This window comes from Pinus tabuliformis, chromosome 8 (genome assembly GCF_031772625.1).
Source record: "Pinus tabuliformis cultivar Carrire ecotype Pingquan chromosome 8, CPIR1, whole genome shotgun sequence".
Taxonomy (NCBI): Eukaryota; Viridiplantae; Streptophyta; class Pinopsida; order Pinales; family Pinaceae; genus Pinus; species Pinus tabuliformis.
The window spans coordinates 1,084,145,616-1,084,173,369 of NC_142294.1; the positions used below are offsets into that span (position 1 = coordinate 1,084,145,616).

Below are 27,754 nucleotides of genomic sequence, written 5' to 3' on the forward strand. Positions count from 1 at the left end.
AGTGGTTCATCGCTCACCAAAGAGTTCAGTTATGGTGGCATTCTGCATGCCAACCATTTCTCCAAATGCAATTAGCGACTAATCACGATGATGAGTTACTTATGATATGTTTGATTTAATACTCCGATAGGTGTTCCTATATGGGAATCAGTCTCTAATTCATCTCTAAGCATTCTTGTAATTTGAATTTTATTTAAAAAAAAAAGTGGATGGATAGTTGAGTGTTGAGATTTATTTTAAACTATAATCTTATGTATTTTATATTTTTAGAAAATTTAGAAAATCTTATTTATTTTATTTTTGTAGAAACTTTAAAAAATCTAATATAAATGTCTTTTAGTTTCATTTCTCTCTTTTCATTCATTTTTAGTTTCTTTGGTTCACCATTTCAATCCATTTCTTTCAATATAATATGCTAATTACAAAGTGGCATGGTGAGAGGATGACCTTGCCTGGTGAGAAATTTATACTGGAGCGAGTTCTTCGTCGAAAGCCACCATTGACATTAAAAGAATTGAAGAAAGACATTCCACCTCATTGCTTCTAATGGATCACTGCTCATATTAAGGATATGATTTTGCATTGCTACATTTTTGTTGTATTTCACAACCACCTATTACTTCACATCGCCCGACATGGTTGGATGGGAACCATGGTTTGGTTATTGGACAACCCAGGGTGCATTCTGATTGGGATATGGGTTACAACATATGAATGAAGGCATCATGCCTTCAGTGACTATTTGGTGGATGATATAGTGGCGATTATACTACATTCTATTGGAAAATGTAATTCTTACTTGTCTCAGTTGTGATTCTTTCTATGTAAAGGAGTCTGTTCCTATTAGTTAGGAGTTGTTTCCTAAATTGGAGTGTGGTTGAGATATTCTCTCAACCAAGTGATAGTGCATCCAAGATAGTTTCCCTATCGTGAGACAAGACTTCATATATTTATTTGTAACATTATTTGATTAATGTGAATATAGATTTCCTTATGGAAATTTAACATAGTATCAGACCCTGTAAGGGCCTAGACCTCAGTGCCTCCTAGGTTGAGGGAAATAAGAAAGAGTATATTTGTATTATTTTAAGGGCCTAGACCTCAGTGCCTCCTAGGTTGAGGGAAATAAGAAAGAGTATATTTGTATTATTTTAGTTTTTGTTTGTCCATAAGATTATTAAAGTTCTTGAGAAGCTGATTCGAGAGAAATCAAGTTGAGTAGGGTATGAGTGTGATCTGACACCCTATTTGGTGTATGTTGTGGGCCTAGTTACCAGAAACGGGACGATGTCCCTCGTTTCTGGCAGAAACCTTCGAGAGAAACCCGACCATACTAGAAACGCCGTCTGCAACGGCTGTTTTCGTTTTCACTGGCAAGAAACGGTTTCCCGCGAAACGAAACAGTTTCTTCTGGCCGTTTCTGGATAGACTTGCAATTTCTTCTGGCCGTTTCCGGATAGACTTGCAGTTAAATTTATTTTTTCAGACTCAGATTAAATTTAATTTTTTCAAACGTGGGTTAAATCAAGTTTAATTAGCAATTGATTACACATACAGAGAGTTTAATTGGCAGTTCACTGTTAGTCTGTTGCGCTGGACTATTAGTTTCTGAGTTGGACTGTTAGTTTCTGGAAATTAAACATAAGAACTCCAGAGTCCAGAGTATCTGTGAGCGAGCAGCTGAAGAAATAACTATTTGAGAACGCAGGGTATTGTGAGAGCGTTGCCAAAGAAAAACACCAGTTGCCACTCCAGTTGCTCATGTTTTTTCAAGGATTTAAGCAGAAGAAGAGAGCAAACCCATCACTACTCACATGCAAGCCAGGCACAATTCAGAGCCAAGCAGCTTCACGCCTGCATCTTCAACATCATTGTCAAAAGGTACTACCTACACACTTCAATCTCTGGTTTTCTTTTATGAATGCTCGTTCTAGAGTCTAGACCACATAATTCTCTCAAGATTTGGGTAGGTAAGGTTCGCTGGGATCAACCGTTCATATCATAACTTGTATGCTTGCCAAGTTGTATCATGTATGCAGATTTTTGAACTCTCTGCTATACGGTCTTGTCATTCTCCTGTTGTAAGCACTGTACTATGACTATAAATCAATCTGCAGAGGATGAGCAGTTCTCTGTTCAGTTCCATATGGATCAAGAGGGGTGCTTGAACCTGAAACTTGCATTGCCAAGCGGTCAAAATTTCAAAAACAAGTATCTCCTTCTCTTCCTACTAACATCCTGACAGAAAAGGCCAATCTGATGGTGAATCCATGCTCTTATGCTTTGTTAATACCAATACTCTCCAGAGAATGATCCCTTTAATATAGAAATTTGACCTTCTTTCTCCATGACTTCATCTTCTAAAACCTGTACTCTGTGCCACAAGTCAGTTGCCTCATTCCGGATGTTTAGAATAACCTGGTCTTTAGCTTCTGCTGCTTGCTTAAGCAATATATTCTGCTTGATCATATCACTCTTTTCGGCCCTTAGTCTGCGACTCTGCACATTTCATCATGCATATGACATATTTTCCCTTTCAAATCATTCATCAGATTTTTGGAATGTATCAATTCAGCCTCAGTTTCAACCTTTTTGTAGTTGGCATTTTGCAATTGTCTATGCAGGTGTTCAGTTTCTGCAAAAAGCAAATCTTGGTTTGCAACAATGGCTGTTAACTTTCGGGTTAACTTTCCCATCGACTCTTCACGTTTTGCAATCTCCATCTCACTATTCCTAAGCTTCATTTGAGTAACATCATAATGCTGCCTAAGTATCAGATGTTGATGTCTGAGATCAGCCATTTCGACTCTAAGAGCTCTCAATGTTCCACCCATAATGATATTCTCCTCTATATTCTTGGAAAGTACCATCTGTAAGCCTTCCACTCTTTCAGCTAAAGAGCTCATCTGCAACGTGTATAAAAGGGCTTAATACATGATGTATTCTACCATTGATGGTAATAGAAATAATCCTTCAAAATAAAACTCTTAAGCTTCAAAATTACCTCCTCCTCTTTCCGCTGGGGAAGTGTTAGAAGATCCTCATTTATATTGAGGTAATCTGTAACATAGCAATTTAGTCGCTGTGTTTCTTTCTTGGCTTCTTCCACAGTTCCTAGGTCTTCCATTAGACCTTCACCTCGGGTTGGAATTTCTGATGCATCTTCAATGTGTTTTAATGGAAAAATCCCAGCCCACAGTTTTAACAATCACTACCCGATATCAGAATCTATTGGAAGCCCATATATTTTATATGAGGCCGTTGATTTAGAGGAAGATCCGAAGATGTATCAAATTCCACAAACAAAGAGACTCGTGCCTTTGATCCGAAAACAGTAAGAACATTGAAGTGATAACATAGGTTTGAATTTCTAGGCACTTGAAGCTTCATGAAATGAACAATGGAGATTGACTGCAAATATGAAGAGGCCCACCATGATGTTTAGAAGCCCCTCGGGCTTGAATCTCCCTTTCAAAATGGCCATACATGAAAAATTTCAAGCCCCTTGATGAAGCATCTTGAATCTCCCTTTCAAAATGTCTTACATTAGGCAGTTACAAAAAAAGATATATGCAGCCCATGTTTCCTGCTCCAGACAAGCCAAATCCCAAGAAAGCTTTCCTAACAACTTTTGGAACATTTTTTTTGTATCCTTAGTCATTAATTGATACATTTTTGGAATGTTTTTCTAAATGAGAAATTGTAGCTTGCCATTTCTTTTAATCAGGATATGAATAGTTTCTTGAAATTTTTAGTTTATTTTTGGAAAACAGTGTACAGTAACTTATAGCTATACCTTTGACTTAGGTACAATGCTATGATTGTGATTTTTATTTTTACAATTGTCTACTGGTTCCTATGCCTCACACTTATATCATTGATGGATTTGCCTAGGGAACCAATGAAAGCTTCCATCAGCCCCTGTTGCCTTTAGCTGGTCTCTTGCCTTTTACTAACAGACCTGGAGCCTATTCTAGCTTGAAAGAGCATTACGATGGACATATAACGTACGGAGTTGTCTCCATCTTTTTATAGCCTTTAAACTCTTCTTTACCTATGAGTTTTCTATTCTTATCTGACATAACTGCTTGTGACCTTTGGGAAATGTTTCAACTTTCTCTTGTTGGAGTAGTAGCTACAGAGAAGGGTATTGTGTTTAGGTTTCTCGAAGATACCTCTGCAAAGTCCATGAGTTTGGAAATTTTCATTTTAGTGAACCTATTGGCTTTAAACCTAGCTGCTTTTTTGGCTTGACAAGTCATCTACATGGGTTTTCTTGTAATGTACAAGTTATACATTAATTTGTAGTATGTACATGGGTTTTCTTGTCATGTACAAGTTATCCAATTAATGTATGGAATGGAATACTGTCAAATGTTCTTGGTATTTGCACAGTCATTGTTGAAAGCTTTATGGTTCATCTGCTTGAGTGATAGTAATTATGTGTTCTACTGCGTCATGGGAGTAATGACTGCGCTGAGAAACTTCCAAAATAAAGAAAGGATAACAAAAAAACACATTGTAGAAATATAAATAAGATAATAATATTATTATAGAAAACTGTTGAAATATTATTATTAAAAGAAGATATGACAAAATGGCAGAGTCAGGAAGACGTCCCCTGAAGAAATTCTTTTTGCTGACCAAACAATAAAAGTCCAAATCATGTATATATCCACTAGGGTACATGTAGCTGTTATATAGCTTCATGTCCAAACATAAGCATAGTTTAATTGTTTTACATTTTAGTTTTTTTTTTGGGTATATTTTCCAGTTAATTTTGCCTAAATTTTGGTAGGTATCTGTTGGAATTATAACTTTAAATTGTGTAGTCTGCACAATCCAAGTGTCTCAGGATTATTTTCAGGACACTGAATCTATTTATAGGTTTCAAAATAGAATTTAAACAACAAAAAGTACAATCTCACCAAGAATTGTCTCACCTGATTCCAACTAAAAAGATCAAAACATAGAACAGCTAGATTAAGCCTTTAGGCTGTAGTCTAACCAGGCTTCAAATTTGCCCGAAAATCATGGAATTTCTGGCAAGATTTTGATAAAATCTGGCAGAATTTTTTGTAAACCCACGTTATAGCTGTCAAACATCAATATTTTGGGTGCCCAAGGGTTTTTGATGGTGCTGAATCCATTTCCACCATCAAAAACACAATTCTGACAATCCTACTGCCAAATTTTTTGAAAAAAAGTTTGCCAAATTCCAGTCATTTTTGGCCCCCCGCCCGGTAAACTACGCCTTGTTTTAGCACTTAAAAGAGAGCACCCTACCTTTTATTGTCTTATCTTTTTCAAGCTGTGGGTTTCTTAAGCTCCGAAACAATGGACGAGTGCACTTTGTCACATGCATGTTGGGAGAGTTTTTCATATATGTGAAAACAGTTAGACCTAATTTCTACGATCCTTATGAAATATTGAATTTCTTCGTACAGATTTGCTCTTTTTCCTGTTTTTTACTTCGGGGTTTCCCTGGATCGAGGAAACCACAAGTGGCTTTTGAACCCTCGCAGCAATGTGACCTCTTTTTCATATCTGTTCATACAAATTTACTTTTTGTTTTAAATATTACCATTTATCCAGGTGGAGAAGAAATAGAGGTTGGCATTCTGGCTTGTGGAGTTAACTCTGGAAATACTTTTCTTTTGTGACACCAATCTTACATTATGTTGTGGCCCATTCATTTTCCTGTAGTGTAACTCTTTTTTATTTTTTTATTTTTTATTTTTTTTACATATTTTCCTTTTATTTTTGCTTAAAACTTGTTAAGAATTTGTTAGAATCACAAGTTTAAACTGTGGTCTATTCAATTTAAATAGCTCAAGATTTTTTAAGAACCTATATCTATTTATCCATTAAAAAAGCATTTTCAACAAAAAAAAGAAAAAAGAAAAAAGAATTCGTTAGAATCACAAGTTTGAACTGTATAGTCTATTGAATTTAAATAGCTCAAAAGTTATTAAGAACCTGCATCCATTTATCCATTAAAAAAGCATTTTCAAAAAAAAAAATAACGCTCTCCCTCCTATGCTCGAAGTAAGGTGATTTAGATGTTTGAAAATTTGAAAAAAGATAAATAATTTTATTTTGTTTAAGTTTTCCAAAATTTTCTTTGATTTTCTATTCAAATTTTTAGTTAATTATATTTTTCTAATTAAGTGTCAATTTTTTATTTTATTTTTTGCAACTAATTTTCAAATATAAATTGTGCAGATTAAAATTGGTTGCAGAGGAGAATCATTTATTTCTTATTCCACTCATTTCTCATTGCAATGGAAGAAAGTTCATCAATGTCACAAAGTAGACCACCCCTTTCCCAAAAAAAATCTTCCATAGAGGCATCCAAAAAAATCCAAAACAAAGAATATCAAGAAGCAAAAAAAGCCTTTGAGACAAGGTTATGGGCAGCTGTGAAATGCACTCAATCTTACAGCGGAGGATCAAGTGGATCATCTGGTTCAAAGGTTTGGTTGTGCCCTTATTGTCAAAAACAAAAATCGGGGAATGTAGGAAGAGTTCGATGGCATTTACTTGGAATGGGGAAAAAAGAACAATCAGCTTTATGTGGCAGTGTACCTAAAACAGAAAAAGCTTCTTTAATTAAGCAATTTAATGAACTTGAAAAGCTTAGACATATTGTTGAAGGTTTAGTTCAAGCTAACAACAATCCTAGTGGACTGACAATTGGTGGTCCACACTCTTGTTCTCAACATCAAGTTTCTGTTTCTCACCTTCAAAACTTATGGGATGTAAAAGGAAGGGGAAATCTCGATGCATCCATTGGATGATTTTTTTTCGCAAATGGCATATCTTTTAATGTTTGTAGGTCTCCTTATTGGAAAGAAATGGTAAGAGATCTAGTTAACAATGCTCCTAAAGGTTACAAGCCTCCTAGTTATGAAAAGATGAGGACAACTGTGTTATCTGAAGAGAGGGCTCAGGTTGAAGCTAGACTTCAAGACATTAAAGATAGTTGGAAGGAATCTGGAGTCTCCATTGTCTCAGATGGTTGGACAGATGTTAACCATCGTCCCCTTATCAATATTTTGGTTTCTTGTCCAAAAGGAGTTATGTTTTTAAAATCCTATGATACTAAAGGAAAGACAAAATATGGTCCATATCTAACAGGTCTCCTCAAAGAGGCAATAGAGGAGGTTGGTAGAGAAAACGTGGTCCAAATTGTTACAGATAGTGCCTCAAACAATATCCTTGCTGGTGGGTTGATTGAGGATGAATATCCAACAATTTTTTGGACTCCTTGCTCTGTGCATTGCTTGAATTTGCTCCTGAAAGATATTAATAACATTGCATGGGTTGATAAAACTATAACTGAAGCAAAGATGCTACAGCACTTTATTATTAATCATGCAGCATCCATAGCAATGTATAGGAAATATGCAAAACTTCAGCTTCTTCGATGTGCCGAAACTAGATTTGCATCTACTTTCATTATGCTTCAACGCCTTATTAAAATGCATCAATCTTTGAGAGAGATGGTGGTATCAATGGATTGGCAAAGGTGGAAGGGTTCTCATACTGGGGATGGCCTAAAAGTTGAGGACATTATTATTGGTCTTTCTTCAGATAATTTTTGGAGGAGAGTGGAGGATATTGTTACCCTTATTACACCTATTATTTCCACCCTTCGCATATTTGATATTGATCAACCATGCTTAGGGGATGTCTTTGAGAGCATGGATCAAATGAGAGAGATGATTCATGACATAATGGAAGATGAAAATTCTAGGATTGACAAAGACACCAAAAATGAAGTGTGGGAACTTAGTTTGACAAGGTGGAAAATGCTTCATAGCCCTCTTCATTCAATTGCATTTTTACTCAATCCTAAATGGTTTCATAAGAAACCATCATCAGATGTAGAGGTTATGCAAAACTTGAACACTTTTATAAGTAGGTGTTACAATCGTCAGGATCGCACTGCTTTATGGTTTGAGTTAGGAAAGTATTTGAGATCAGAAGACCACTTTGCAAATGAAGATTGTGCATACAACAGACAACAACTTGGACCCATCGACTTCTGGATACAATATGGTACAGGGACCCCCTTGCTTCATCGTTTGGCTATCCGTTTGCTTTCACAGGTATTCTTAACAACAAATACCTTTAATGTATTGATTTATTGTTTAAACAATTAATTCTAAAGCTCATTTTAGATTATTTATCTTATAAGATTTATTGATTGACTATGACTAACATAATTTTAATTTTATTTTATAGGTGACTAGTTCCTCTGCATGTGAAATAAATTGGAGTGAATATGCTTTCATCCATTCAACGAAGAGGAATCGCCTAGGCACAAAAATGGCACAAGATTTGGTGTTTGTACATTCAAATCTACGTTTGTTATCTCGACAACAACTAGAATACAAAACTGGACCCACGAGAATGTGGGATTATGGTGGTTCACAAGATGAGAAAATTGATGAGCTTCCACTTGAGGTGCTACAAGACAATGCTGAAGACATGCTTGATGATACCATGAAGTCTATTGACCAAAATAATTCTTTTGGAATTGGCTCAAGCTCAACAACTATTCCAGAAAATGAGCTTCAAAATCTAGATTATTAGGTTTACTTGCTTTTTGATATGAATTGTTGAAAGTGACTTTAGAGATACATATATATTCAAAAGAACAAATTTAATTATTTATATTTCAAATCTCTTATTCTTATCAATGTTCGCTATTTTCTTGGAATTAATGATGGCTAAATTTTGGGATCTAAAAAATTATTATTTCTTTTTTAAAACTAAATTAGTATTTACAATTGTTTTTTTACAATTTCATGAGCAAAAACATTGCAGGTTTATGATTAATGCTTTGTTTATATTGTTCACCTTTAATATGGTGTTTTTCTCTCTCCTCGTTTCTTATATGCGAAACCTCCAAACTTCGTTTCTCGTACTGTTCTCGTTTCCCGTTCCGTTTCCCGTTTCTCGTTTCTGGTAACATAGGTTGTGGGGTCTGTAAAGGCGGATCCAGGGATTAGTTTTTCAAATTGGTGAAGCCGAGTATTAAAGAGATGCGTGAGGTCGAGTTGTTGGAGGTTTCAGTGCTAGATCTATGAGCTAAAAGTGGTTGAGTCGATCAACACTACTATGTGGCTTTTAGATCTGTGGCTGGTTGTGGGACTGGTGCGTTGTTCATCCAACGTGGAACAAAGTGCCCGTAGAATTGAAATCTTTGTGTTGCGACAAGCGAGCATTGAGCATTGTGGAGTGGTGAGCGTGGAGGTCGAGCTGATGTGAGCGTGGAGTAGAGGGATTCTTTTTCTCGATGCCAACGTGCTCGTTTGTTAGTCCAAAGGAATGGGGCAGGCGTGTTATATCAGTGGCAACTCGTTTTAGCAGCTCTCATTGTACCTCGTGATCGAAGTGGCAGCGTGGTTCCCTGTTCATTTTAAATTAGTGGCAGAGGAATTTCTATTGAGATTCATTTTAAATTGGTGGAGAGGTAATAGCCCAAACGACTATGGTAGAACTTTCGACAACCCACAGGGCATCTGCTTGTAGAACTCTTTTCTCTAGCTAAGCAGAGGATTCATGGTGCTATGTTTGGGTTTTATTTTACCCGTTTTGGTTCTGCGGATCCTGCTTTCTTTCACAAGTCAAACACCGCCAGTGGTTTTTCCGGCTTGAGAAGAAAGAGAAAACGTGAGATTTGGGTGGACAGTTCAGTGCTATTTGCATAGACAGTTCAGGATCGAGAAATATTTTTCTTTTGTTCGAAGAAAAATTCGATTTTTGTGTTTTAACTTTCCCACTGAGCAACTTTTTTTATTTTTTTTATTTTAATTTTAATTTTTTTGTGTTGGTCTTGCATCTATTGCTGTTGTGGTTGCAGTGAAGAATGTTGTACCTGTTCCTTCTGCTGAAATGGGGAATCTTGCATCACATGCTAAGGAGAAAATGACCAAGCTGAGGGACAATGGCGTGTCGAAATTGATGGTGGATTGGGTTATGCTTTATTGGCACCAAAGAAGCCTGCGATCTGACTTCTTTTTGTTGAATAAAATTCTTGTCTATCTGATAAAACTAAGATGATTCTTGTTGCACAAATTGTGCTCTGTTACTAGTTTGTAATTGAATTTGTCATTTTCCTTCATTTTGCTATGAGCCCATGGAGAGCCAATGGCTGTTTTTTTTGTGACTTGGGTTCTGACGGAGAAGGGCTCAACTTTTGTGACCATCAGAAAAGGTAGGGTGTTATTGACAGAACCAGGTTGAGGCAGAGGTTATTAAATTAACTAAGTTAAGGTAGTGATTTACAAGGAGAAAATTTTAGTCTTGATTTAATGAGGCATGGTCCTAGTAAAAGCACCCAGATGCTCCACGTACCCGATTTCTGTTACAATATCAAGCCCGTAAAGTTCTTTGCTTATGTTTATTACCCATTGTTTCAAGAACTAAAATTCACCATCAAAGAAAAGGTAATTTTCAACTCTTTGAATTTGTATAAGATACATATTGAGTCTGGTCAACTTAATATGAGTGTGATTTTGTTAGAATTGACTACTCTAACAATTATCTCATAAAGAGAAACTTGAAGATTGAATGAAGATACCCATGGTGACTAATGAAGATAAAGATATTTCATGAATGCATTAACATATATTTGTTGGAGTAATTGAGGCTAAGGGATGATGGACAACAAAGTGAAAGTTTATGTGAATTAGTGTGAGTTTGTCGAACAGAATCATGGTGTATTAAGTGTCACATACATTTATTAGTAAGAAAGTCTAGGATGTTTTTTACTGGTGTTTGTAAATGTATGTACCTAGTAACTCCAAAAGTTGGAGTGTGTAATGTAAGCCTAATAAGGCATGTGTACCCCCATAAAGTTCATGGTAATCTTAAAATTTGTATTTGTAGTGCTGGTTTGTAACCACATGCGAGAGTGAAGTGGACAAGGATTCCTTTAGGCATGGTTTAGGGTCAGCTGACAAAACCATTGGCATGGTTGAGGGTAAGTCGAGAAAACCCTGGGCTTCGTTAACTTGGGTTTGTGGTGAGCCTCCATGGCTTGGTGGCAAAGTTGAGCCTTGGTGGCAAAGTTGAGCCTTCGTGGATGTGTTGAGACTTCGTGGATGACTTGAGTGCCTTGGTGGCAGAGTTGAGCCTTGGTGCTTGTGTTGAGCCTTGGTGGCTGTGTTGAGCTTTGGTGGCTGAATTGAGCCTTGGTGGTTGGGATCCCTTGTTGGCATGGTTGAGGGTAATTTGATAAAACCCAGAGCATGGTTATGGGTAATCCAATAAACCCATGATGATGATGGAGGGGGATTTGCAGGTACATGTACATGTATGTGGTTATAATGGTTGACAGAAATATGTATGTGAAGGGCATCCTAGTAGATTGGTGGTTGCAGTGGTTGGAACCCATGCATTTCAGTGGATGTTTGCTCCTTTATATGGACATCGAGATATTCTTTTGTTTTGTTTGACCACAGCTAGACTTTGAAAATTGATATCGAGACAAGTAGTCATTAAGGGGGTGCGTTGGAAAATTTAATTCCTACTCGTCTCAGTTGTGATTCTTGCTATGTAAAGGAGTATATTCGTATTAGTTAGGAGTTGTTTCTTAGATTGGTGTGTGGTTGAGATATTATCTCAACAAAGTGATTGCGTGTCCAATATAGTTTCCCTATCTTGAGACAACACTTCATTTATTTATTTGTAACATTATTTGATTAATGTGAATATAGATTTCCTTATGGAAATTTAACACATTCATTCCTTTTTTATCCATATTCCCCAATTTATAGCAAACGAGAAAGATTTCAGACATTGGTTAGTGACATCGTCTTGTTCAGAGTGGTTTATACTTTCTACCTCCTGCCTTTTGCTTATGGATTTTCTTTGGTGATAAAAGTGTATGCCATTCCCCTATTGATTGTGAATGCATTCCTATTGTTGATCATTTCCACTATGACGAATCAGAGTGGAAATGGGTGAGTGGTGCACTCTCAACAGTTGACAGGGATCACATAATGTTGAATCATGTATTCCATCATAGAACATACACCCATGTGACTCATCATCCATTCTCCATATTTCCTCATTACCATGCCATGAACACCCATGTGACTTATCATCCATTCTCCATAATTCCTCATTACCATGCCATGAACACCCATGTGAATCATAATTTGTTCTCCATAATTCCTCATTACCATGCCATGAACACCCATGTGACTCATCATCCGTTCTCCATAATTCCTCATTAGGATGCCACAAAAGCCACCAAGGATATTAAACTGATTCTGGGAAACTATTAATATTATGACAATATGCCTGTCTATAACACCTTATGGTGGGACTTTAGAGAATGTGTGTCCCCTAAAAAAGTGGGATCCTGTCGTATAGAAGCAAGTTTACATATTTAGATGGACCATGAAAATATGCTTGTCTATAACACATTATGATGGGAGTTTAGAGATTGTGTGTATGTAGAGGCTAACTCCCCTAGAAAAAGTGGGATCTTGTGGTATAGAAGAAATTTTACATATTCAGATGGACTATGACAATATTCCTGTTTATAACACCTTATGGTGGGAGTTTGGTGGGAATTTAGAGAATGTGTGTATGTTGAGGTTAACTCCCCTGGAAAAAGTAAGATCTTTTGGTTCTTGTGTTATAGAAGCATGTTTAGATATTCATATGGACGATGACAATATGCCTATCTATAACATCCTATAATGGGAGATTAGAGAATGTGTGTATGTAGAGGCTAAATCCCTTGGAAAAAGTGAGATCTTGTGATATAAAATCAAGTTTACATATTCAGATGGGGATTCTAGGTCCATCATCAATATGGAGATTCCAGATCCATCATCGATGGGGTCACTAGGTGGTCCAATTTTTCGCCACCCAATCTGGCCAACTATCTGGACTGCATTGAGATGTTGAAATAATCTTTTATGGACCTTTCGTTCAAGCAACTGTACAAAGAATTAAATTCTGTGGCTAATGGATTATCAAAGATAAGTTTGTTGTTAGATTTTGGTTCTATACATTCCAGGCTTTGTTTTGAGGATATGGTGGTGGAAGAGGGTGATATTTCCCTATGTTGATCTACTTGCTATTCCAATTACAATCTTGATTTTATTTACATCTTCTATCTGTTTGATTATGTTATTCTGGCTGGGATGATTTTGTATGTGTACAACCTTTTTAGATCTTGTTTGTGTCAATTTCTGATAGAAGGGTGGGCTGATAAATCCTTTCTTATATCAGGACCTTATGTTTCTTTTTTGGGTGGAGATGGTGGATTTAATTTTGAATATAGACGATATATCATATATGTACTGGATTTTTGTTAATAAAATTCCAACGTTTTTCCTTCTTCTGAAAAAATAAATAAATAATAAAATAAAATAAAAAAATAAGAATAAAAATTTACCTATTCAGATAAACTACTTTTTTATAAATATAATCTTCAATATATAACCTAAACAGAATGAGAAAAAACTTATACTTGGTTTGAACGAATAACACCATTCACGACTCTCTGAAATCTCAAAACCCAGTGTGGCCATAACACAAGTTTGTTGGTTTAACATGTTCAAATAATGACTTTAATATTAAATATATTTTAACAATTTAGTTATCACCATTTATTCAAAATTGTGTGGGTTTTAACTATACTCATCAACTCATCAAAATTCTATTCTTTTTTTTTTCACAATTTTAATTGGTTTTATTAATAAAATTTAAGGTTTTAATACTAAGGTTCAATAAAATTTAAGGTTTTATTAATAAGATTTATTACAAGATTAATTTAGGTTTATTATGTGGATCTACATTTACTAGGTTTACTAGATTGATCTAGGTTTACTAATTTAACCATGGTTTACTAGATTTATTAGGTTGACCTAAGTTTACTAGGTTTACCAAGTTGACCTAAGTTCACTAGGATAACTTAAGTTGACGTAACTTGACATACAATTTACTAGGTTGACCTAGGTTTATAAGGTTGACATGTGGTTACTATGACCTAGGTTTATTGGGTTTACTAGATTTACTAGGTTTACCTGGGTTTACTAAGTTGACCTATGTTTAATAGATTACTAGGTCAACCATAGTCAACCATGTTCAACTAATCAACCATAGTCAACTAGGTCAACCTATGTTTACATGGTTGACTAGGTTAGCATATGTTTACTAGGTTGACTTAAGTTACTATTGCAACCATCTTCAACCATTTCCAACTCACCATGGTTGAGTATGGTAAACCTTGATTGACCATTTTCAACCATGATCAAACATAAAAAACCATGATGAACCATAATTAATGATAATCCATCATAGTTAACTATACTTAGATGTGGAAAACCATGGTAATCCATAGTCAACTATATGTTGACTGTAATAAATCCTCCTCTACCACAACTTTCAACATATTTAGCTATAGTCAACCATGGCCTATTAATTCTCCTCATACACACATGTTGTCAAATAGCAACCACATTAATAAAGTAGTTGAGATCCATCATTTTTCACCTTCCTTATGCTTATCAATAGCATTAAAAGGTGGAAAGAAATTCCTATCCACTTATTTCAATCACTTTATTAATGTGGTTGTGCTAGTTACACAATATATTCCTTTCTGACCATTGATTCCTTTATGTGTTTTATTGAATCATTTTTCATATGCTTATAGGATTAAAAAGCAGAAAACGTATTTCAACCACTTTATTAATGTGGTTTTGCTAGTTACATAGTCGATTCCTTTCCTACTATTTATTACTTTACAAATTTTATTGCATAAGTTTGAATGACATTCAATTGGAAAAAATGAGTGGGCCATTACGAAATATATGAATTCTAGCTTCAATCTTATTTTTGTCTAATTTTTTATTTACCTTTTGAATACAAATTAGATGAACTATGATTATTAATATATACAGGAGGGGCATGCAGATATTGGATGTCAGGATCTCTAATATGCACAACCAAGCCTATGGTACCAATACAAGTCCTTTGAATATACTATGTTTTTCAATAATACATGGAGTCTACTACAAAATGAAACGTAACAAGGATCCTGAGTGGTATTAGCGAGGAACTATTAAGGTCATAGCCACCAACTTCTTCTCGCCAAACTATTCTCTCCTCAACAAGAATGGTTGATGGTGCAAGCCACCCCTCCAACATTTTGATATGGCTGAGCTTGCTTAACTAAAGAGTGCTACATACAAGAGTGGGATCGTTGCCATTCTCTATAGAAGGTAAGGTAATTATTTGACCCATCATTTGTATTTGTTAATTAACAAATTCAAAATCACTTTGATTTATGGTTTTTAGTTCCATCCACGTTTATTTTGCGTTGCATTATTTTCTTGTTTACTTTTCCCATATTTTATATGGATGTATTATTTTATTTATTTTTGTAGTGAATGGTGATTATGGAGAAGCAAGTGAATAGTGGTTTCACAATGGTTTTATTATGATGATAGGTATTTCTCTATAGGGTTGGGGTGGGCAGGAACTGTTCACCCCAACCAATTGTAAGCCTTCATTTTTGTCTACCTTGCTGCAATCAAAATATGACACGTCATGACTTTGTCATTGTTTTCCAACTATGTCATGGGACTAATGTAACAACCATCCCAACTTGCTGCAACGCTTTCATGGATGTCATCATAAACATAACAACGATCTTCCTTTTATTGTTCCTCAACACTAAGAATCCTCTGGTTTTGTCCATAAACCAAACACATTTTCTCGCCCTTCTTGTGACATGTAACATTACTACTCTGTCTCTTGCAACCCACTCGCCCGTATAAATTTCTTCAATCGAAATCCGACTGGAAACTAAATTCTCTGCACTGACAAAACCCCAAAAAATAACAGATCCTGACATGGATTACCTCATCCCATGGCCATATGCTTACAAAAAAATCTATACTTTAAAATCTTTCTAAATTTTGTATGGAGCCTTGAAGCTACTTCTTTTGTAGGTGTAGGGTTCGATTTTCACTATGGATGAGGCTGCACCTGTAAAGGCTCCTCTCCCCTATGACTACTATGGTGAAGTGAATGCAGTTCTTTACTACCGAGTTGACTCTGCCAAGCTCTTCTTTCCATGTGACCACTATTTCCATTCTGCCAATGGTCTATCCAAGAATCATGTCCAATCCTAGCTCTGTGATAACTACAAGGATGATCCTGTTATGATTTACTATGTGACCACTGATGTGGTTCTTTTCTAAGAATGTGATTGGGACACCCATTGAAGAGCCTCTAGTGGCCACGACCAACACCACTCCATCAAAGGTTTCACGAGCTACTCCTCTGCTAAAATTCTGGCCACCAAGTAGGGTTTTGATGTCAGTGATAAATATCTCAATAAATCTAATTTTCCCCTCAGTCTCTTTGATCCCCAATCCGGGAACTCCCTCGTATGGGGAGCTTGATGATTCTCTTGATTGCATCGTATCACGTCATATGAAATCTGTTCTTGTGGATTCTTGGCTCTATACGTCGTCCTCAACTCTTCAAGAAATCCTTCTCCCCACTCCAAACTTGGGGATCGTCATATTCCTGGCCCTAAGCAAGGTACTGTCCATTCGCCTAAGTGTTTTCTCAAATGCCCAAATGCGATTTTAGTGTACACACTTCCATTTTCTATGAGACAAAGGTTTTTTATTTTTCAAATGCCCAAATGTGGTTTCAATGTACCCACTTCAATTTTTTCATTCAACTGACTTCTCAATTCTGTTTTGGTTACAACAACAAAATCATCAACTATGTGGTAAGCATATGTAATTAATATTTGAACAACTGTTTGAGCTGATGAAGCAGGAAGGAAGCACAAAAAAACTTGTGGATGATGAAGAAGAAGCAAATCCTATTTCGAGACAAGGCACTCCTAATCAAAATCAACCAATTCATCCATGCTTAGATGTAAATGATGCAGGAAACTCAAATCCATCACAAGGCAAACAGCACTATACATAGGAAATTTGACATATTCCTTCCTCATCATTGTTGATGGTTCCACATAACATACCAATTGGTGGTATTGAGCAAGATATTATCTAGAATCATAGCTTTGGAAGCAAAGCATCCCAGGTATGTTTCAAAGCTTGGCTTAGTCTTATATAATTAGAAAATATTTTTATAGCTCATTTTGATTTTTAACTTTGGAGATAGTGAATCTTAGGGAGTTGGCTTGAGCACAACTCCATACTTCTTAGGCCCCCACATTCTTATCATGGTTTGATAGGTTTTCACTGGCCCTTGAGTGGTCCATTTCAATATGCACGATAGTTCGGTTTTCGACCTATGTAATATGTTACTATTAACGAGTGGACCTTTTAGTGTTGGGGTGTTCAAACAAATGTCTCATAAAGTATGAGTTGATTTTAACTAAGCCCTAGGTTTCCTAGTAATAATGTAGTTAAACATATCCACCCCTTGAGAGATCTATATCCACATTGAAGATGGTGCAATTGTTGACTAACGTGTTCGGTTCCTATCAATGAGCTTGGATAATTCACCACTGGGGAGTTCAAACTACTAGAATATGTTTTCATTGATGGCAAAGGCAAAGAAGATTATGGGAGATTGTTGCAAATGTTGTTAAAGGAGGTGTTCATTGATGTCAAGTATCGATATGTTGTCACTGTCAAAGGTGTTGTTGGCATAAGGAGGACGTTGGACAAATACTGAAAAAGGTGTTTTCATTAGGTCATTAATTTATCAGGTGTCAATGGTGTAGTATCTAGATCAAAGGTGATGGCAAAAGAAAAAGTGATTCCAAGAAGTATGAAGAACAAATCAAGCATGGCAAAGTTAAAGATGGTTAAGGTGCAGATACTTTGAAGCCATTTCTAGTGGAGAAGATGACCACAAATGTAGTCATAACCCACTTAGATGGAAAGAGCTCTGAAAGAGATTTCCAGTGGTATATAGAAGTTCCAGAATGACATCTTGGATCACAAATTATTCCCAATCAAAGTCAGGTACCCCAAAAGTAAAACTTGCAGAGTTAAAGTTTTAATAGGCCAAGTTAATATTTATACTCAAGGGTTTTATAATTAAAGATATTATCAATTTCTAGAAATGAAAACTTAGCTAATTTTTTCCTAAAACAAAAAGTATTTTTTTCCTAAATAAAAAAATGAAATACTTCTTAATTAAATATTAAAGACTCGTCTTTCTCCATATTCATGCTCCAAATTTTTTCTCAAAATATATTGTACAAATCTCCCACCTTGCCAACAAATCTCATCTCATTAGTTTATCCACCCTATCATATCTCAAGGATACTTATATTCTCCTATAACCCTTAAGATATAAATATTATATGAAAAAATGTACAAATATATATATATATATATATATATATATATATAATGGAATTTGGTACTTCCTACAACCAAAAAATTATGTACTTCTCAAAGAAAGAAAATGTAAGATCCACAATTTAGACTTCTCTTCACACATTCTCTATATAAATACTACATTATTTTAACTATCTAGCCATAATGTGTTCCTCATGACCACCCCTCATGTAGTAATGATGCACAATGTCACATGTTACTAAATATAATTCATATGTTTTAATATTCACCCACCCACCTTATACTTACTCTTTCCTTAATGTTTTACTCACCCACTTTCCAGCTAATTTCCCCTCCAATATTTAAAATCACATATAGGGATGCACATTATATTATGTTTTTTTAGTTAAATATAATCTCTTTAAGTAGAAAATGAATGTTCCCCTTAATTTAAATGTTTTTAATATATTATTCTTTATTTTTCTCTACTTGCTACTCTTGTAATTATAAAACTAAATCTAGTTTTACTCATAAATATTTGTCTATTTAAATGAATATATTTTCATCTATATGAATAATATTATCACTTAACTAAATATGCCCACAAGCATGCACATGTGTGCACACACACACATTATATGAACATGATGTATACCTTTATGTTAGATTAGGGAATTGAACCAATAACAAGGGTGACTACATGGTTGCTACAACGCTTGTACACACATATATCTAAATGGAAAAAGAACCAATATTTTGTGAGTTAGGCCATGTTCACTCCATCCTATTTTATGATTTGAGAGAGACTTATAGTACCCTAAAAATTAATGGTATTCTTCCCTAGTTGTGTGATCCTTAGTTCATAGCATAGCCTCACAATGTCATGTGACCTCGCAGGTTAGGATATGCTTGCCACTTCGCATATACACATAAATGGAGATTCTAATGGGTAGGAATTATCTCCACTTCACCTGATTGTATACATGTAATGCCTTCTTCCTATAGTGTTTAACCATATGTAGCTAAGCTTTGAATATTATCTCTTATTCCTAAACACACATAAGAATATAGAGCATTATCTAAATAAGCAAAGCTACCCATAATCATATCTTCCATCATAGCATTTAAATTGAGGTATCCATTCCCTAATCTCAACTTGATTTTAAGTATTTTAGCTTATTCTTAAAGTCTATATTCTTATAACCGCTCCTTATCCCACATGTAAATCACCAATATAATTTTACATATCACACCCATTAAGTCATCAATATCATCAAAACATTGAATGTAATGCAACCGCTAATATTATATATAATGACCATCATTAAAAAATCATAAATTTATATAAAATCCATATAAATTTTAGATCAACGTAACAAAATCATAAATTTATATAAAAAATGATAATTATTCAATAACGTCGATGTAAATCTAACTGATCTCACTATTTTCATGAGTTATCCATAATTAACCCAATGCGTAATTCATATAAAAGCCTCCTTCATATAAAATGATGATATAGAATAATAATAATTTTAAAAAACAAAAATATGAAAAAAATTAAAAAATATATTTTTTGAAAAGTAATATACTTATTAAATATATAAATAATTATATTCAAATTATATAATAAATAACCAGTTTCCTCATAAAGAATAATTAATATCAAATATTCATTAAAAAAATATATAATTTAAAAAAATAAACCGACCTCTCTCTGCATAATCCATAATTATGTTATGGATGACTTGCAAATTAAGCAAACAGATTAAAAAATTAGGCTCTATCGACAAATTAGATATATTGAACATAACGACGAGATGAAAAAACCTAATAACTAATTAAATAAAGTATATAAATATTAATTAAACACATTTATATATTACAAAGTCAATAATATCATGTAATTTGATATACAAATATATCCCCCCACATATATATATTTATGTATTTATTGTCATCTGAATGTTTCCAAATTTAGAACATAACTGCCAAAAAGATTTTGTTTCACCAGCCAATTTTGTTATGTTTTTCGAATTTTTGAATAGATAATACATCTCACCGTAAAATATCAGGGCAAAGGTGATTGCACCATCAAGCTGGAAGAAGCATGGCCATGTTGCTTTGGCGATGATTGTTAGGGAAAGAGTTACGAGCGATGGTATCTATGAACATACATTTCCAAAAACCATAATCCACGAAACCCATTGAGCTAATCTAACCACTAATAGACTGAGTTTCAGAGTTGTTAGTTGGAGGTTTCGCTCTTCAACAGTCTGGTGTATCCACCAATTCTACCGTCATAATCTTTGGTTTTTAGATTTCCTCGTTCAGTTTTGTTCCATTACTTGTCATATTTGTCCTTGACTCTATGTATCGGACAACAATACCAAAATTATTGTTTTCTACTATAAATACCGGGGACTGGGAGATTTATTTCAAACAGAGCAACAGCTGCAGTAGAGCACTTTGTGTATAAGGGAACAATGGAGCGAATTATGATCGAGGAACTAAGTGCATGTTTCATGGCAATTATGATGGTGACGACGTTATGCGTTGGCGCAAGCGCAGCAGAAACAGAGATAAAGCCTGTATCCTTTATTTTTGGAGACTCTTTGTCAGATGTTGGAAACAACAATCACCTGCAGAGGAGTCTAGCGAAGTCCAATTATCCATGGTATGGAATTGACTTTGGTAACGGATTGCCCACAGGAAGATACACCAATGGCCGAACCATTTGTGATATAGTTGGTATTTTTTACTTCCCCCTTCCACAATTCAATTGTTTCTTCTTCGAATAATTATTTGTATATTGGGCATTTTCTAGGTATTGATGGATTGGGTGTTGCTAATTTTGCAGCTGAGAAAACAGGTTTGCCAATCCCGGCGCCGATCCTGGCTCCATCAACAGATGAGAACGTCGTGTTGAAACAAGGTGCCAACTATGCTTCGGGTGGAGGCGGCATTCTTAACGAAACAGGATCTCTTTTTGTAATAACTATTCCATACCCACTTCTCTGGTTTTCTTTTTTTTGTCAATTTTCTTTTTTTCCCATGCTAACTGTAGACGCATGTAGATTCAACGACTGTGGCTGTGGAAGCAAATAGAGATGTTTCAAGGCACCAAGATGATCATTGCCAATAAAACCGGGCAAGAAAAAGCGGAGAAATTCTTTAATGAATCCATCTATTTTATGTCCATTGGAAGCAACGACTACATCAACAATTATTTGCTCCCCGTCCAGGCTGATTCCTGGCAATTTGCTCCCGATGATTTCATAAATTATCTTATTTCCACATTGCGCCAACAACTCACGGTGAGTTTTTCTCAAATATAAATTTGACTATCATAATCTATTGTTTTTTGTTTGTTAAGTTATCTGTGATTGATTCTTCAAGCTAGCTTGATTTGTGAATTGAGAAGCATCTGATTATAAAAACGCCCATCCCGTTGAGTTATGCTAATAAAACTTCAAGGTAAAGGTATGGTTAATAATTAATCTGTTATATATAAAATGGCGCAGACACTACATCAATTAGGCGTACGCAAGTTGCTCTTCACAGGATTGGGACCTCTGGGTTGCATTCCACTGCAGCGGGTACTGACAACAGATGGTAGTTGCCAACAGAATCTCAACGAGTATGCCGTCAAGTTTAATGCTGCCACTGGAAACCTCATCGCAGATCTAAATTCAAAACTGCCAGGAGCTCGCTTTGTCTTTGCCGATGGTTACACTTTCTTCACCAAACTTATAAAAAATCCCCAAGCTTATGGTGAGTATTCAATACATTTAACACTAACATCAAATTATAGTATGTTTCATGGGTTTATTTTGGATTGGTGATTTGGGTATTTTATTAACGAGAATTTACGTCTGCAGGGTTCGAAAATGGTGATACTCCTTGCTGCAGTTTTGGAAGATACCGGCCCACATTGAGTTGCGTGGCTGCTGCAAAGCTGTGTCCAGACAGAAAGAAATATTTGTTTTGGGATGAATACCATCCTAGTGATGCTGCCAATTTAGTTATTGCACAGAGTATGATTTCTGCTATTAAAATGAATCATGGGAATTCTGCTCATTCACCATCTCCATCCCCATCTCCTTCTCCATCAGCATTTTGAAAATAAATTTGTCTACATCATCATTCTTGAGAGTACATGAATTTGTGTTTGTCTGCTACAAAATAAATTTGTCTACATCATCATTGTTGAGAGTACATGAATTTGTGTTTGTCTGCTATGTATAGATGCATGTTACAAAGATCGCAGCTGCCCCCTAGACCCCCTTGTAGCGCAAATATTACGGGTGGCATTGCTGCCACATTACGAACTCGGGTCCAATGTGGTGATACCTCTGAATAAAGAAGATAATCATGCTCCACACCCAACACAATATGCAGTCCACAATCAAATGCTAGACAAAGCACACAACAAAAGACATCATTTAAGGACTACACTCTGTAACAAAGCTCCAAATTTAATTATTGTTGAGCCCATGCAGTTCTAATGTTGAACCATGCTCTGATATTACCATGTAATTAAACTTTAACTCGTTATCATACTACATCAGAGTTCCAACCTTTATCTCCAGAGATCCAATATTGAAACTTCGCTTTGATACCACTCTATAACACTCCTCTCCTTAGACTTCCCCAAGACCTAGTGGGAGGAGTTACTTTAATCTAACCTAACCTCCATAGTTTCTTCATGGAAATGGGGTTACAAAATTTCCTTGCTCCCCAAAGTTAGAAAAATCAAACTATGGACAACACGGGTCCATCCATCTTGCCAAGAGCCTTCCGATGATATAAATTTTACCTTGATCTGAACCCTAGATCAAAGGATATGCCTATTTAAAGTATCACCATTTAAACTTTGCGACATAGGCAAGACTTGCCACATGGATCTGACGTGGCACCTACGTGACAACACCACCTCACTCAGGTGGTACCACATCACTCAAGTGGTACGACATCACTCCCACACACTAAAAATGACATAAATTAGCCTTAATCAATATCTAACACGTCACATCACCCATGGGCCCACAAGTCCATGCCCATTTCCCACTGAGTGAATCGTGTTAGTTCTTCATTAAGTATGGATTTTCAGAATTCTGATCTTTTCTTGAACTCACACTTATAAAAAGTTATAGACCCTTGGAACTTCGCACTAGTTCTTATCAACGCACACCCTTAGACTAGCCCATATATGGGTTGTCTGACCTTTTACTCTCACTCTAGTCTAGGATTTCCTAGACCTCTAGACTAGTCTAATTTAAATTCGGCCTGCACCACCTTTAGTGGTAAGAGCCCCACCCCAGACTTCTATCCAACCTTACCTATGATGGAGTCTGACATAAATTCTGCATAACATTAACCTCAAAGGGCACCACAACATATATACCTTTTCCAGTGCAAATAACCTCATTACAGGCTAAGTTTGGCCCATCTGAAGTGTAGACCCTCGATGTTGTATCACACACCATTCCTCTTGAAATCCCAGAATTGTTCGGACTAGCCTAAGTCTGAACTCCAAATACAAGTGATTTATTCATTAACAGACTAGAGTGATTCTTTGGGTTTTCTTCAAGTACTCCATGGATTCAACTAGGGATTCTTCCTGAATTAAAGTGTTACTCATAACAATATATTATATATTAATAATACCTTCAATTAGATGATAAGTATGCAGGAATGGAAGCCCCAGTACACACTAGTCTTACGATCATAAACATAGACAAAATAAGAGTAATAAGACTATCAACATGCCTATGACCTGACATAGGTATTATCCAGCGCATCACTGAGACTTAACTATAAGTCTTGATATGACAACACCCCCTCAATCACATAATGAACTCAACAAGCATCATCAAAACCATTGATGTTACATGCCATACGAGTATTTCTCAAATACTTACACCAATCCATAATAACAAATAACCACATGTGATAAACATAACATACCAACAATGAATATCACACACAATGACAACAACAAAACCCAACCAATAAATTAATACGTTATGTAATTTATCCATGTACTCAGGAAAACACCAACAATCTTAGGGATTTGAAAATCCTCCTCAAAACATGAGAACAAGCACACTTATATCTCATTGAAAAAAACCAGGAATAATAAAATTCCTCCATGAGTATTGCTGATACATTCATTTCCATTTAAACCACAATATTACAATTTTTGTGTAATAAGAACACACTGAAAATACAAATAAGCAACTTATCTTATGAAGTGAATGAATGTAAACCGAGGAACGGACTTCCACCCAACCATAGGTCAACTTAATTGCAATATTTCTTTTAGTTTACCACCCGAGAGTTGCATTTAGAGTCTAAGGAGTAAGTGCTCAACGGAATTAAAAACCATTGCCAATTAATTGATCACACAAGAGTCCAAAGACCACCCCATCTTCACTTAATTAATTTAGGACTATATCATTCAATGCCTCCACCTGTTCACCTAGGAATCCAAAGCACACTTATGTCTATTTGATAATCACATAGATATAAAAAGCACATAGAGTTTACCCTTTTCCAACCAAGGATCCAAAGTAGACTTGAGTTTCCACTTGCTCAACCCAGCAAGACTCTAGAACACACAATGTCTCCACCTTGTTTCATTCTTCAACCATGCTTCTCAGTGTGCTCCTGATCTAGTTCCAACACATGTTCCAACATTATTCCTTTGATTTTTCAAGTTTTCTTGCATTTCCCTATATGTCTAACATGACATACGACACCCAAAGAACACTACTCGTATATGTGATTATAGAGATGTTAACCATGCTTGTTTTGTTTCATTTTGTTTTGTTTGGTTGTTTTTTTGGGTGTTGTTAGCTCTTCACATATGATAGTGTTGTCTCTCAGCTCATGTGAATTCCGATGAATTTCCTGTTGAAGAATCTAGGGCAAATGTAGTTAATGAGATTCTTATTATCATGATAACTATTTGTGAAGTATTTAATTTTTTTTTATTAGCATATTATTTAATATTAGAGTGTGTCTTCTTTAGTTCCTAAAATAGCTACCAAAACAAAGAGACAAGAACATAAGATGTTGGCTTTCTGCCAAGGCCAAAACCTCTCCCTCTTGGAGAGGAAAACCCGAACAAAATTATTCTTATAGAGATTCCAATTGACGAATACCAAGACCATGACCCTTGACCTGTTATGCCACTCCAAGACCAACACACCAATCCTCTTCTTTGTCACTCTTGAGATCATCAACATTGTTGCACCATTGAGGCCATCACTACTGCACCACTGAGATATTTATTCTTGTTGCACCATGACTGATTCTTCCTCAAGAGCTTCATTCATAGGTGTGTGTGTATATATATATATATATATATATATATATATATATATATATATATATATTGATAATTGTACTGAGGTCTTCATCATGATCTTGATTCCATGTCTCATTAATGCACTTAAATGTTCATTATGACCTTATCTTCATTAGGATTATGACCGAAACCATGGTTGTCATTATGTTGAGATCTTGACTACGTTTAGTATGTTAAGAATGCATTATTTGTGAGATCACAATTGTATCAAGATAGTGAGTGTATCTTCTACATCCAATATGTCGAGACAGTGATTGGCGCTTTGGTCTTTATCATCCCATCTATACCGAGACAGTGACTGTATTCTTGCACCGAGATCATCATCATAATTAGGCCGAGATTGTCACCATCGAGAAGGATGAGACTGTAATATGCTCACTGAAATTATCCAAGAGATAGTGTCCTCCTGTGATGTGGATTAGATCCATGTACCCATTCAAGAGATTCCAAGTTACTTATATGAAATGTTTGCACTCCTGTACTTGTCTGAGATTACAAAGGATCTGAGATTCTATCCTGTACTTTTGCAAGGATAAGTAAGGTATGTATAATAGTTATGTCTCCGTAATAAGCCAACATGATAGTGAATCGTTCTGTAATTTTGTTTGAGCCAACATGATTTCTCTTTATATCGTTTTGTTGGCCCACTTGTTCAAGAGGATTGTGCTTGTCTTGGAGGGTCGATCTAGACACTAGGTTGACTCATATACATTACATATATGTGCAAGAAGAGCTCTTTAACATTTTCTTTGACTCTTTGACTTTCTTATAGCATTTCAACATGTGTTGGAACTATGTAATGAGCAAGAAACTCATTTTATATTTTACAAAAATAATATCTCTTTTCTTTTACAAGTACAAAGATCAAAATTACATTTATGAAGACCGAACCTAGTTACATTTTCTTCAACATATCCTCCTTATTCCTTTCCCGTCGACTCTTTTTTCTCCATCAACCCCCTCACGGCCATTGCGTGTTGACAACACCATGCAAATCATGAGAAAAGAGAGAGACGGCATGGGTTTGTCCTCCATTTAGGAAGCCCATACTCCACCTCTCTACTTGCCATGTAGACCATTAAAACCCAGTGGGAAGGCTAGTGGCCATTAATGAACAACCTTGTCTTAACCAATTTCCCAAGCAACTCCTCAACACTTTTGAATCTGTGTCCACTCCTCTCATCAAGTCATTATGTTTACATTTACACAATATTTACATGAATTACAATGCATAAAGATAACTATAAGAGGGATTAATAAAAAGGGTTGTCACAAAAACACTTTGTAAAAAGGAAAGATTCTTTGAGATTCGTTTCAAAAGATTGAAATGGAGGTGATAATTTTTTAACATGAAGTGATATTTTTTTTAGTGCCAATAGCTTCAATACATAATTAAAGACTTGCAAAAGCATTTTAAAGAAAAGGAGAGTTTCTTTTTGGCAATAATCAAAAGATGGCATTTCCTCATCTAAAATGGAATATCATATCAATGTAATTATACAAGATAAATAAGAAGGTTTAATATACTTTGTGTTAGTGTTATTTTGATGTTTGCGATACTACAATTATAAAAGTCAAGACATTTTAATCACTCGCTTAGTGTGCATGATCGATAGTACCTGACACCCGAAGCTGACATAAAAATGAAGCAAACCTAAGATAAAACAATTAATGCAAGTGAGTGAGTACAAGTGAGTGTGATAAATATGGGTAAGGAGGAAAGTGTTTCCAATATGCCTCTCAAGAATAAAAGGATTTGCAATAGTATAACCATGAACTTCAAAATCAAATTAAAGCAATTGAGTGGGACTTATAATAGAAATAAAACATCGTTGATCACATGGTTGATATACTACAGTTGGAAAATGATATTTGAAGTGATCAAGGTATGAAGGAACGATTGATTGACTGATGCACTTTAAATAAAGTTAAGAGAAAAGTAAGATTAGCTTGATGATATGCTAGATGCAACATCTACAACTCAGATAGATTCAATTTGTGATAGAGAGGACCTCATACAAAAAGCTAATGCAATTTGTGATATAGATGAACTCATCGAAAA

The 27,754-nt window shown here is 35.4% G+C and overlaps 2 protein-coding genes across 2 annotated transcripts; both read left to right on the forward strand.

Moving 5' to 3' along the window:
• Nucleotides 1–6,857: 6,857 nt before the first annotated feature.
• Nucleotides 6,858–8,601, forward strand: LOC149239092 (uncharacterized). The gene is made up of 2 exons (XM_089369749.1): nucleotides 6,858–8,114; nucleotides 8,251–8,601. Exons 1-2 carry the CDS (start codon nucleotides 6,858–6,860, stop codon nucleotides 8,599–8,601), a joined length of 1,608 nt encoding a protein of 535 aa, XP_089225875.1.
• A 12,170-nt stretch (nucleotides 8,602–20,771) lies between these two features.
• LOC149239093 (GDSL esterase/lipase At1g74460-like) lies at nucleotides 20,772–22,517 on the forward strand. The gene is made up of 5 exons (XM_089367064.1): nucleotides 20,772–21,068; nucleotides 21,178–21,308; nucleotides 21,395–21,634; nucleotides 21,842–22,091; nucleotides 22,199–22,517. The coding sequence occupies exons 1-5, from the start codon at nucleotides 20,804–20,806 to the stop codon at nucleotides 22,438–22,440; spliced, it is 1,128 nt and encodes a 375-aa protein (XP_089223190.1). The 5' UTR covers nucleotides 20,772–20,803; the 3' UTR covers nucleotides 22,441–22,517.
• The last annotated feature ends 5,237 nt before the right edge of the window (nucleotides 22,518–27,754 follow it).

Coding starts and splice junctions, on each gene's coding strand:
- LOC149239092 (XM_089369749.1), top strand. CDS start 6,858: ATGGTAAGAGATCTAGTTAACAATGCTCCTAAAGGTTACAAGCCTCCT. Junction 8,115..8,250: donor CTATCCGTTTGCTTTCACAG/GTATTCTTAACA, acceptor TTTATTTTATAG/GTGACTAGTTCCTCTGCATG.
- LOC149239093 (XM_089367064.1), top strand. CDS start 20,804: ATGGAGCGAATTATGATCGAGGAACTAAGTGCATGTTTCATGGCAATT. Junction 21,069..21,177: donor AACCATTTGTGATATAGTTG/GTATTTTTTACT, acceptor CTAATTTTGCAG/CTGAGAAAACAGGTTTGCCA. Junction 21,635..21,841: donor CATTGCGCCAACAACTCACG/GTGAGTTTTTCT, acceptor AAAATGGCGCAG/ACACTACATCAATTAGGCGT.